We start from the raw sequence: 12,932 nt of genomic DNA on the forward strand, positions 1-12,932 counted from the left end.
GTGGCTTGGCTTTCTCAGCTTTGGTTGCGAATTATTTCCTTTTCTGTTGACACAGACTGATTTCACCATTTTTTGGTCTGATTATCATAGTTAAATACATGAATAATCACCTCATGGTCGCTGGCTCTGCCTGTGTGGCAGACACGAGATAATATGGCTTCTGGCTTGGCTGGCTTTCCCCTCCTCTCCTGTGGCTCTTTCAGCCAATGAAAGGGTTTTGTGTCTGTTTCACACTGCCCTGGGCTGACTGCAGGACTGCAATGCAAACAAGTCATAGGGGCAGATAGGGTTTCCATATGCAGCAGAGTGGAGAGATTCAGTAATCAGCTCAGCTCGATAATATCGTAAGCTGCAGACCAGCACTTTGACTCCAGAGACAGATCCTCACAGCTCCATGCAGTGTGCAGACACAAGGTGATCACAGAGGGAGTCCTACACACTGTATTCTTTTCCTTTGGCAGTAAAACTTTCTTTTCCTTTGCTGTTTCTTTGTGCTTGTCTTTGTATTTGCACTAAGTTGAGTGTGTGCTTAGCTTGGTGCCCGCCACCCACCCTAAAATGCAAATTCTTCCTTTTTTTTTTTTTTTTCTTCTGTTTCTGGCTACGGACCAACTAACACACTAACACCCTAATCATCAAAACAGCTTATCCTATATCGCTCCAATGCGTCTCCCTGTTCAATCACTAGAGCTGTTTCTTTTGTGCTGTCTATTCTCTTAATATCTACAGCTCAGACAACGTGTCGCCAAATCGGCCGGACACCTCTCATGCCCACCCACCCCCAGGGGAGGACCGTCCACCCCCCCCTTACCCCATCTCCTCGTGCCACACTGCCCCCCACCACTTCTATCCCAAACCCCCACCCTGCGCTCGCCCTGTGGCACCGGGTCCAGAGTCCCAGCCCCCCGGCTCACCCCCGCCCCCACTGCGCTGGTCTGGCTTCACTCCCCCAGCCCCGCCCCCTTCCTCCTCTTCTTCCTCCTCCTCCTCGTCACTTGACATCAATTCGAACCCCAAACCCAGCTGTCTGCACTTCCCCAAGCACAGCCCGCCTGGTGACATGTCGCATGCTCCCCCACCAGACACTAATGCTTCACCACTCTACATCAAAACCCCCTTGGTACTAACCCGCCATGACCAGTCCCTTGGCAACCCCCTAGCCTCCCTTCGTCCGCGCCCCCGCCCCCGCCGTGGGCTGCCTGTCCATGTGTCCGAGAGAGAGGACCCCCCAGGCTGACTAGGTAAATACAACACACCTATGGCCACTATAGATGTATCACAGAGTGGCAGATGTATCTCTCCTCTCCTCTAGCTCGCTGGCTTATATTTTCTTTTTGCTTTTTTTTTCCCTCCCCCTTCAAATTACATACCTCAGATTCTGTAACATTCAGGTTGTCCAGGAATGCCTCTCATGGGGGTTGCCTAGCAACTAAGGATGTTACTTGCTTATATAGCGCTGGGTTTCATGCTGGTATTGAGTAGATGATAAATACATGGACAAAGCTGCATATGGCTATCAAATAGCATATGGATGTATTTATTCTACAGTTTGCAGCAGTTTTTTACTAACCAGTAGAGAGCAAACATCACGTTTTTAAGGAAGTAAAGATTTTCAGGGTTAGTAATGGAGTACCCTGTTTGCAGTTATGTCCTGGTAAGCTACAGTATACAGTAGAGTATGTTCATACAGTATAAGCATCTTCCAGCTAGACCCAAAGTGCTGAGTTTGTATAGAGTGACTGTGGCAGTTTCCTGACTCATAAGTCTTTGGTGTTACAAGCACGCAGGAGCGTGAATCATTACGGCAAATCTTTGTCAGCGGTCACAACTAGCTCGCCTTATAATCATCCATCTTGTGATTCGGTATCTCCATGACTTCCCATTCAGATGGCCTTTTTTGGGGGGAACACAGCTCAGAGGGACTGCAGGAGATTGCAGTTAATTAGATGTCACAAAATCCAAAATGACTATCATACTTCAGTCTGGGTGCTCTTGGTGGGCGTGAGTTCATATGAATTAAGTCTTGTACTTGCAGCTATACTAGTCTGTTTTATTGAGTATATCCTGACTGCATTCATTAAGGTATACAGATATTCTTACATCTTACTGTGAGAACAGAATACAGTAAGTCAAATCAATTATTTTTTGTGCAAAAAATATACTGTATATCAAATGCTATTCCCATTAGTAGTGTCTTATAACATAATTTTAACATCACTGGAGGTCGCTAACACACCAAGATAGGTAATGCAACACTTTGTAAATATATGTAGAGATTTGGGTTTCAGTCATAAATGTACACTAATGGATAAGTGAAGATGTTTTAAGAGCAAAAATGAATAAGGCAGGTCCTATTGGCTGTACCTACTGCCTATACTACATAGAGTAGGTTTAGATTTAGTTGGTCATATCTTGTTACATGCTGTGTCTCTGCACTTTACACTGCACGTCATCTTCACTACTGTCTGAACTATAATAAAAATATAACCCTAATACTGAATCAGTTCATTAACTCATTAATGAGTTTCTGCCCAAAGAATGTCCATGCTCCTTCTTTGTATTTGTTCCTGGATACAAATATGTACACCACCTGTTCACTAATGCTGGAAAGAATTCTTTAGTGGTGTTTTGGTCAGGAATTCATCCTGAGATTGAAATGTTGTGAGTTCAGTGCAGATCCCAGCTGGGCTGTAGTTGAGTCAACTTCAGTCATTTCTTTTTTTGGTCGCTGTAAGCTCCTGTATCCACAGAAAGGAGAGGAATTTAAACTTACTGAAGTTCTAAAAAAAAACTTTTTCTATTCTATTGAAACTGAAATGGTAATTTCAACATGATGGACAGCGCTTTGGCAGTGCAACATGGCAGTTAATATTAATTTTCACACGGACCAAAATGAACTAGCAGCCAGGAAAAAGTGCATTAAAACAAGCTGGACGTTGCAGAGATTTCTGAACTCATTGAACAAATCTTAGTCTTCTCTTGATATATTTTGTCAGTATTGTATCACAGTTATGAATCCTGCCCAACAGTCATGACAGTGATCTTGAAGGCTGAAATCAGGTGTGATCAAATTAACCATCTTTGATGTAGTTAGAAATATTTTCAGTTTAAGGAACTTAAGTGCACCATCTGTGTCTAAAACTGTTAAACAAAAGGCATTTCAAAAGAGGTCACACTATTTGGTCTATAAATGTTTGCTTGCCTTGATGCAGCCTTGCTTGACGTGTTTTCTGGGTTTCGAAAATGTAGTAATGTTGGTAACAGTGTACTCATAGTGATGATGATGATGATGATGATGGTGATGGTGGTGGTAGTGGCACTGAGGTAATGTACATGAGGTATACTGACAGTTCACAAACATACTGTCTGATACTATTCACATACTAATGTCTGCCTTTTTTTCAGTTCATTGAAGAGTAAAGAGCTCTCTCCTGTAATTGGACACAAAGCCATCCAGGTGGCAGGTCCAACAGTCCCCCCCAGCAGTAGTCCTCAGACCAGCAGTCAGTCCCCCCACTCCACAGAGCACAGTCCACACACCCTGCGCAAAGGTCAGCATCTCTCTAAATCTGGGTTTTTCATTGGCTTTCTTCAGTTTATGTTCATGTATTATTTGTTTAACAGGAGACAGTAATATGATTGTGTTCTGTGTTTCCAGGTTCCAAGAAGTTGGCACCCGTGCCTCCAAAGGTCCCTTACGGCCAGTCTGGCGGGATGTCCGACCAGTCCACAGGTCAGCCGTCACCGGTCAGCCTGTCCCCCACACCTCCTAGCACCCCCTCCCCTTATGGACTGGCCTGCCCACCAGGGCAAGTGCCCCCATCCTCCCCTGGGCAGACCCCACTAGGGGCGCCCCACTCCCTTTCGTCCCCACCCTCCCTGACCGGAACGCTTACCAAGTCACGGCCTGCCCCTAAGCCCAGGCAGAGACCCAGTCTGCCCCCTCCTCAGCCGCCCACAGCCCCCCCAGGGTTCACTGGCCCGGGCATGGCCCCAGTTCCCCAGCCCATGGAGCAGGGCCTCCTGGATGGACTGTCTCCTGGGGAGAGCATGTCTACAGGTAAACACCACCCCTTGACAACAACCCCCCTCCGCCACCACAGGGTGGGGCTGCAGCGGCCCTCTCTAAGACTCGCTGTGGCTCTGTCCAATGGAGACGGTGGACGAGTGTAGGACTCTGTAGGACTTGTCACTGTAGATGTAAAAGATACCTTTCCCCTTTATTGACTGTTCCCAAACGAATGTCTGAATGAATAAAAGTTGCCTTTTAGACACAGATGCCTGAGAATGATACAATGTAAATATTAGCATTTTGTGCTATTGTAGCAAGCAAATCTCCTGACCTATGTATTCATTGCTTGTGTTATGTGATGATGTTTCTGGGTAATGTGTGGAAACATCAGAGAAGCATAGCTCGTCCTGCTTGTATGGAAGTTGCCATTAGATTCATCATGTGCTCTCTGTTTATCTGTGTTACCCAGACCCTCACTCGGCAGAGGTAGGTCAGAGGCTTACACAGTTCACACAAGTCCAGTCTCTCTTACTGCGTAGCAGGCGTGGAAACCTAGCCAGACAAACCCCACATTATATCTACAATATGATGTTCTGATGATGAGGTGTTCTGTCATTATATACCAATCATTTTGTTACTTTGTTATATTTATCATTCTCTTGTTCCCCCTGCTACTATTGTGTACCTTGCAGCTGTGTGAGGCCAGGGATTCAGTGTGGGCTAAGTGTGAGGGGGACTTTTAGGGTAAGCCAGACCGTCCCCGCCCCATGCGCTCCATCTCACTGCCTGGCCTCGTGCTGTGGCTGCCTCTGGGGTCTCCTGCAGCCTGCCTCAAACATACCTACCAGTATCTCTCAATTAGAACATTTTACCTATTTCCTCTCAGCAGGTTGGCATTATTGACTCTTTGCATGGTGTTGTAGTTCAACCGATATTGCATGGCTTAAGGACTTCCCAGAGTGCACCACACTGCGCTCACATTGCAGACGCCGTCGCTTACAAAGGTCCATTTTAAAGCCCCCCTCCCTCCTTTCGTTCCCCATTCCCAGCCCTATGCCAGCAGACATCCCCCTATAACACGCCTGCCACCGGTATCAAGGGGCCACAGGTAACCCCCACTCCTCCTTTGGCAGGTTCATCGCTTTTTATAACCTCTGCTCCCTCTTACTACACTGCCACGCTCCATCTCATTCCTACACAGGAGTAGTCATCAGTCTCTGCTTGGACCCGCTGCTTCCAGTAAATGCAGCAGCACATTAGAATACCTATATTTAGAACAAATACTGTATCCGGTCCTCATGAGATTTCCATTGTTACTTCAAGCCCACTTGGTGTCTTGGTGCCATTTTTCCAAAGAGATCCACACACATCTTGTTGCCTCTGTGTTGGTTTATCTGGCCATTGTTGTAAAACGTGTACAGTAATGTGTCATTGTGCAGTCATTTTGACCTGTTATTGTATTTTATCTGACAAAATGTCTGTTGTTGTTGTTGTTGTCTCTAAAGACACAAAAAGCTGTGACAAACCACACTAGTCGCTACCACGTTTGTTCAGGTGTGATTAGCAACACACTGAACATCCCTGTGTAGAATGTGAAGCACATGTAATCTACTGATTATTTCAATCAGGGCAGACATCATATGCCACTTACCATGAGTTCAGACTCAAGAAGATTAATATTATTTCTGCTCTCTTCCGTTTTTACACCTCATTATCATCATCATATGCCCTCTTCTCCTCCTCCTCTTGCTCATCATCACCATTTCCCCCATTCTGCTCATCACACTCACCTTTCCCGCCATGCTCACCATTAGATATCTTCAATTATGAAATCCCCTCCATCAATGTCAATCTGGACAGCCTCATCGATGAGTTCAGCGGTGCCCCTTGCAGGAGGTCCGTGGCAGTGACAGACTCTCCAGAGGGGGACGCTGTGCCTGAGGAGGAACCCCAGAGCACCACTCTATGACCTATGACCCTAAGGCATCACAGCTTACCAGCACCCCTATGGCTGTACATACTCTTTAACTGTCGCCACCAAGGCCTGATGGAAACACACATTGGCCTCACCAATGCCCACCTGAAACCAGAACTCGAACACATCTGCTACAGGCTGCAAAGAAACTCATCTCTTACAATTGCTCGCTAGTACATTTATGTGACTACAAAAACAAAAAAACACCAAAATGCCATAGCGGAGGAACAGTTGCCTTTAGGAGGAAAGACTGGAATATAGATGAGTATTACATTAAAAGGTTTTTTAATTGTTTTCTCCCTTTTTTTTTTTGCTTTGCTTTGTTCATCTTTGTTGTTTGATGCAGTGATCTGTATTGTATGATTCTGTGAGTTTTTCAATTTATTTACATTTCTTTTGCCTTATTAGAACATGCAATCAAATTGCAATATGATAACTTTGACAACTTTTGTTTAGGGAAACTCAGAGCCTGACATGGTTAGGAGCAAAGCCCATCCTCAGGGTGAATCAGAGAGACAGAGTGTGAGAGTAGTCTTGTATTGCTTACAGGGTATTCAAGCTTTGTGCACATTAGGAAAATGCTGAGCCCTAGAGTGAGGTTTGACGTGCAGGATGAAACATTTAATGCAGTTTAATTCTTATTGTCACTCCCAGTCTTTACTTCCCCTCCTCTATCACATATTACAACTGTAGGTCTTTATCTGACGTCTACCTTCACACAGGTAAACTCACTTTAACTCACTTTATACCAGCACAGTATGAGAAGAATGTTCCTGTAAATTAAATTTTTTGAACTTGCATCTCCTATTCAGTTTTGAAGAAAGCCCAACGACGTGTTTGCATGACGAGCCAATATGAACTGCTTTGGATCAAGGGCCTCAGAATGGCAGTGTTTTATTTCCTGCAAGTGTTTCTGTTGTTGTTGTCCTTGGAGAGTAAATTTAGACCACCCATGTGCTGTTACAGTTTGATGATAACGGATGGATGACTACACTGCCTTTAGGTTCGTATGATTCTCTCCCTTAACCTTGTTTCAAGTGCTTCAGGTTCAGTGACCTTTGACCCCTAGTGTAAATACAAAGACTGTACATAAATTTATGTATATAAATGAGAGGAAAAGTATATGTAAAATGCATATCTTGAATATATATATAATAATAATATATGTGCTGATATTTATCATGTGTAGAAAATGTAATGATTAAAAATTTGATGTTATTTTTGTCCCTGCACACAGTGAACAGGTTTACTGTAGATTCGTAATGTTTCACTTTAACACCAGGTTACAACGATGCTGCAGCAGAAATGCAGGATGTTATTTCTGCTAGAAATCAGTTGTGGTCTTTCTAATTCTGTCTCCTGAGCTTTGACTTCAAACATGCTAGAGCACTAATGAGTTGCACACTAATGCCCTATCTTTTCTTCTTCGTTTTAATCAGTTATTTAATAGATATTTGTGTAAATAATTAGATTATGTTAAGAACCCTTGGACAATTGAATTATTACATAATGAGGATATATGTAATCCTAAGCCTATACTGTTGGAGTAAACATATGTGCTCATTCAATTAGTAAAAACTTAACACACCTGCTGTTTCACCTCTAAAGTTGAAAACCTTCATTGTTATTTTCACCACTGACAATTCTAGGTATTTCAAATTCATCTGATAACAGATGCTGCAGTGTCACTTTTTTTAATTCCATACAAATTGTCTTTGGACAATAATTATGTCAATTAAAGTGCAATTACAGTGTTTACTGATCCACCTCAGTCCAAAAAGTGGTCAAAGTCACCCTTCCCAAACCTACAGAAAAAAAGCCATTAATTTTATTGCAAAGCAATTCATATTTTCTTTTAAGTTTGTTTTATCTGTGTGTTTACTTCTGATAAAATGAATTCTAGATTAACCTCTCTCCAAAAGTGATTTATGGTATGCCTCAGTGTGTGCTCTCAATGGACTATGTTTATGAAGATTTTGGTGATGTTGATAATTATATTGATAGTTGTGGTGATTATAATGTATGACAACAATTGCAAGTGCCCTCACACTGGTTGTTATTTTGGAACTATAGGCATAATTAATGTGTACTAGAGGTTTTATTTTCTGTGCTGGATCCATACATTTATACAAGGAGGCAGGGGTTTCTCTCTCTCTGTGTGCAGACTGAATGTGACTCACTAAGATTTCAAACAGTAGGCTACCTGATTTTGTAATAACTTACAGGCAAATGAGAGCTTGTGTTTGGATGAAGGTTAATTAGGGCCTGTTGGCATGTATTATTATCAGTACAGGGCAGTATTACTGCAATGCTTTTGTGCGTCATAACTGGAACTTACAGCCACCTAAAAGCATGCATTCATATTCATTATAGGTGTGATTACTATGCTGCTGAAACGAAGAAACAAACATCTGTGCCCTCCCCCAAAACACAAGTCATAATTTCATCACATGTCTAATTTCAGTTCATAAATTAACCTTATAGCCATTTTCAAGAGCATATTCATAAGAGCCACCTTTTGCACCAAATAGTACACTGTTACATAGTTTTATCAGGCATTTTAACTACTGTAGACCTACATTTCCTAATTCACCTCACCACCAAGTATGTTGGTCTAAAGTAAAGCTCAATTTGTTTACATTTTGTGGGGGGGATTTTAAATGAGAAAAAAGGAAAATCTGAAGTGTCATGCATGCGCTTAGATAGTCTTTTGATAATCCACGTTTTGTGTCAATCACTTGTCTTTTTAGGGATTGTAAGAGGGGTAAAATGTAAAGAGGGACTGTAGAGAATGTGGATCACAATAGATGGTCCTTTGTGGGTTTTTGAGCAATACGGTAGAGGAGTAGATGTTGCCTGTGGATGTACTGCCTCCTTCTGCTTTCACTACTATTGTACAAACAAAACCTGCCGCTTGTCAAGCCCACCATTCCCACCCCTTCCTCCTCTGCTTAGCATATCAAGTGGAACACAGTGTGTACTGTGAAGCCTACCTGCAATCCTTATCAGAATGTCAGAAATAAATATATATATATTAAACTCTACATTTTTAATAATCTCACCTGGTTCATGTGGGTTTTATTTCATTTCTTTTTCTGGAAAAGTATTCATTTTAATATGAATATTTGATGATCCCTGACAACAGAACTGTTACTTACGACTTCACTCTGCCTATGAAATGTCCTGGAAGCAGTCGCAGAGACTACGTTATTTACTGGAGTAATGAAGGACAATTATGAGGTACCTTACTTGAGTATTTCCATTATCCACTGCTTTATACTTATACTCCATTACATTTTAGAGGAGATTAAGATTTTACATTAAAAAACACAATGGGCACATGAAATACAACATTTTGTGAAATGTTGTGCTTTGCTTCTAAAAAAGACTAGTATAGCTTCCTTGTCATGTTTCAGATGTCTATAAGTTAGCAGTTCCACCAAAAGGACAGTTCCCCTCTAAACTTCCCACATGACTGTTCAAGACCCAAAGGAGGTAATCCAATAGTTCACAAAAACAAGCATTAGAGAAAAATCCTATAAACTGAAAGCACATTTGGGGGAATTTAATTTGTTTTCATTATAGGTACTTTTACAAAAGGATCTAAGTACTTCTTCCAGTACTACCTGGAGCTTAATCCTGCCATAGGAATGTGTACAGAAGTTTGACAGCTGGTTCTTTGAGCAATTTTCACACTCATCGTAGAGCTTTTATCTCTTTGCTTTAAAACTGGTGATTTTTGTGCATTTACAAATTTACAAGGTTGACGAGCAAACCACCAAAAGACATGTGATCTAAAAAGTACGATTTATCAGATAAAATAAATCATCAACATCGTCCTCCCACACTCTGAGGAACCAGGTACGCAGAAGCCTCCCCATGTGTGCAACCTGTAGGACTGGCCCAGCAGGATGGCTGAAGGCTTACCGCAGGAGGAAACTAGGAGTGTACACGTTTGTCAGGATGGTGGTGATACTGACAAAGCTCATGAACTAGTTTTCCATTTGTTTTGAATCACCACCCCATGGTTACATTGTGCTGGTCTATCTGCACTTTCTCAATCTTGATTCTTAAAGAGTCGGTGGTAATATAATGCTGCAGTCCAGCAGTGTATCTCCTTACAGCACCCAGGCAGGCACAGCTCATCCCTTCCTGATAGTCTATCTCCTTCCGACTGCCATGGGCGCATCAATTATTTCTTACTTAAAACTTTAAAGGTGGCTCTGTTTACACCGTCTTTGTACACACTACTGGCTAATGAGCCAGTCACATGTTGTAAAGGATGTTACTGAGGGTCTAATACAACCGCTAACTCCCTCCAACTCTGTGCATATTAAAAAAAAATCCACTTGATCAGCATGTGTGAAAAGTTTAACATGGAAATTGCATGAGAACCTTTTTAAATGTCTGACCTTTCCTTGTGATGTAAGGAGGAGAGAAGGTCAACATGATGCATATTTTAACATGGTCTTTATTATGACACTTGCCTTCTTCACTTTACAAAGCTCATGTCTGGCTGCCAAAATGTAACCTGACTAAAATAATCCTGAAGTTGGGATAGATGTTGTAGCTCTGCTACAGTTTTCAGTCCTAAAGTTGCTTGGAAACAGTGTATCCAACAACAGGGTAACTCAACAATGAACTGAGCTGCTTTAACAACAATGGGATTAAGTCAGATAAATGGTTTTTATTTAAATGCTTTTTTTCCTTAACAAATATTTTTCTAATTGTTGATTATTATTAATTATAATCTCAAAATGTCCTCTCTTGAATTTACAAACTTTTGAATGTGCTTAGTTGAAGCTTTTCCTGCATGTTTGCTTCTCATAAACAGGTAGAACATGTCACAGATAGGAATGCAACACAAAGGACTTTGCTGTCAAGGCTTTCTCAACCTTTACTTAACTTTAGACTGTTGCTTGGTAATGCACATAAAGGACATGGACATGCCAATAAAATTCCTAAATTTTCCTTAATATCAGGAAAATACCTAATCACATTTTAAAACCATTAAGTAGGCCTACACATTAATAAATTGACTAAATTGTACATTTTCAGTGGGTTGATGATTCACTAAAATGCACACTTTGATCAGAAAAAGAAAAACTGCCTCACACACACCATTGCATAACTGGTAAATATAATATAATAATACTGGACCAGATGTTTTCTATAAATGTCAGTTCATCATTCCTCATTGGCACTTCATAATCCACACATCCATATCACGGGGCTATGCCAACAAAATCCATGGTAAAGTTGCAGCCACCAGTGCGAGTATAGTAAATGCTGACAGCAAAACGATCAGGCATCGTGCAGTTGTGCAAATCCTGCGCCTTCGCCTGCGCTGGGGTTGAACCACAGTCATCACAACGCTGAGCGCGTCTTCTTCAGCCATGGGTCGCCCTTGAGCGCTTATGATAAAGATCTGAGACGCATTGTGGCCGGGGCTGATCAACCTCTGTCGACGGACTCGTTCAGAGATTCCCCTAAAGCAGTGAGCAATCCAATTAACTCCCCTCGGTAAAGTGTCCCTGGAGGGGCGTCCGGCGCTCTGGAGCTGTCCCGGTGGCAGAGGAAGGGGCACCTCTAGTGTCTGCCCTTCATCTGGATTCTTGTCCGCTGCGAGGGACACCAGCGCTTCCTTTTGTTTCTTGATAAATGTAAGATGTCGGCAGATGGGGCAAACAATAGTGTCTCTGATGTTCCCATCGCTGTTGATGCTGACCAGCGTTTTGACCAGACAGTCGTGGCAGAACACATGCCCGCAGCTCAGGGTCCTCTCTGTGCCCGACAGACACTCATAGCACACTGGACACTCCTGTGAGTCCTCCTGGCTCTCTTCCTTGTGAAATGCCATGGAAGGCAATATTCCACAGCAGCAAGAGAGTGGGGAGGATATTTAGGCTGAAAGTAGATTCCTTGGTAAATGTAGTGTGGATTCCTCTCAGCGCATGACTTTCTTTACTTTTGGCTGTGGGTGGAGGCGAGAGCTGCGCCTTGTAAAACAGGGCCTGCCACCTGTGGCTGCTGTGACTTGACTGATTGGGTCCCCTGAAGGCATCATCAAGTGGCCAAGCTGGTTCACTGACAGTGACTCCGTAACAATGCTCACTGATATTCTATGAATATTAGCAACACTATACCAACTGACGAGCTGGTGATATTTGTTAAAGCTGTAGGTAATGTAATGATGACTAAGCCCTTTAACTCGTGTTTTTATACAAAGTATTTAGATGTGCAAATAAAGCAATTGTCCCTTTATTATTGAGTATGGGAATTGGGTAAATAAGCTCTTGTGAAATGTCATATTTTCCACACCCAAATAAAAGGAGCATTTTTGGAAAACTGTGAAAATTTCAATTTTTGGAAAAGATCCAGAGTTAAGTGCTTTTGTAAATTATTTTATTTTTTATTTTGGCCTATTATTTTTGCACAAGTAGTGAGAATATTGTTTTAACTTTCAATGGTGTCAACAAACGTTTTAACACAATAGGAATGCTCTTATTCATCATATAGGATGGGGTCTGTATGCAAGTAACCCACAAATCTTTCACAGACTTTGGGAGATGCTGTCCTGCCCTGAGTGTATGTTACACTGTGTGGACCAAACTCCAAGGAGGAGCAGTGGGTCAGCGTAGCAGAGCATGGGAAACTCTGAATGAGCATCACCATAGAGGAAATCTCGGTGTTGACTGGTCTTGACCATGTTGCCAGTGCATCCGAAATTCTCCTCAGCTTGACACCTTCCATTTTGGAAACTGTGATTATTGTCTTTTTTGGGACCTCAGTGGGACTACATGTGTAAGTGCTGTGTAAAGCTAAAGCCCAGTTAAGTATGTTCCTTAAGATGTGTTAGAGCTTTGAAGGTTTTTAAGGTTTTATGTATTTTCAAACTAAATGGCTATAGCCTACTGACATTTCAAGGAGGTTAGGTTTTTTTTT

General features: G+C 42.2%; 2 protein-coding genes across 2 annotated transcripts in view; one reads left to right on the forward strand and one right to left on the reverse strand.

Annotated features, from left to right (window-relative positions):
• arhgap44a (Rho GTPase activating protein 44a) overlaps positions 1-9,045 on the forward strand; it is a 28,601-nt gene extending 19,556 nt beyond the window's left edge. Inside the window, 5 exon segments of the mRNA XM_051388248.1 lie at positions 730-1,148; positions 1,151-1,241; positions 3,406-3,551; positions 3,659-4,060; positions 5,827-9,045. Coding sequence (XP_051244208.1) covers positions 730-1,148; positions 1,151-1,241; positions 3,406-3,551; positions 3,659-4,060; positions 5,827-5,981 — 1,213 coding nt within the window. The 3' untranslated portion in view covers positions 5,982-9,045.
• A 1,395-nt stretch (positions 9,046-10,440) lies between these two features.
• Positions 10,441-12,547, reverse strand: LOC127356474 (RING finger protein 222). Its single transcript, XM_051388249.1, has one exon. It carries the CDS (start codon positions 11,845-11,847, stop codon positions 11,221-11,223), a length of 627 nt encoding a protein of 208 aa, XP_051244209.1. The 5' UTR covers positions 11,848-12,547; the 3' UTR covers positions 10,441-11,220.
• Between the last annotated feature and the right edge of the window lie 385 nt (positions 12,548-12,932).

The sequence above is a fragment of the Dicentrarchus labrax genome, unplaced genomic scaffold (assembly GCF_905237075.1).
Source record: "Dicentrarchus labrax unplaced genomic scaffold, dlabrax2021, whole genome shotgun sequence".
Taxonomy (NCBI): Eukaryota; Metazoa; Chordata; class Actinopteri; family Moronidae; genus Dicentrarchus; species Dicentrarchus labrax.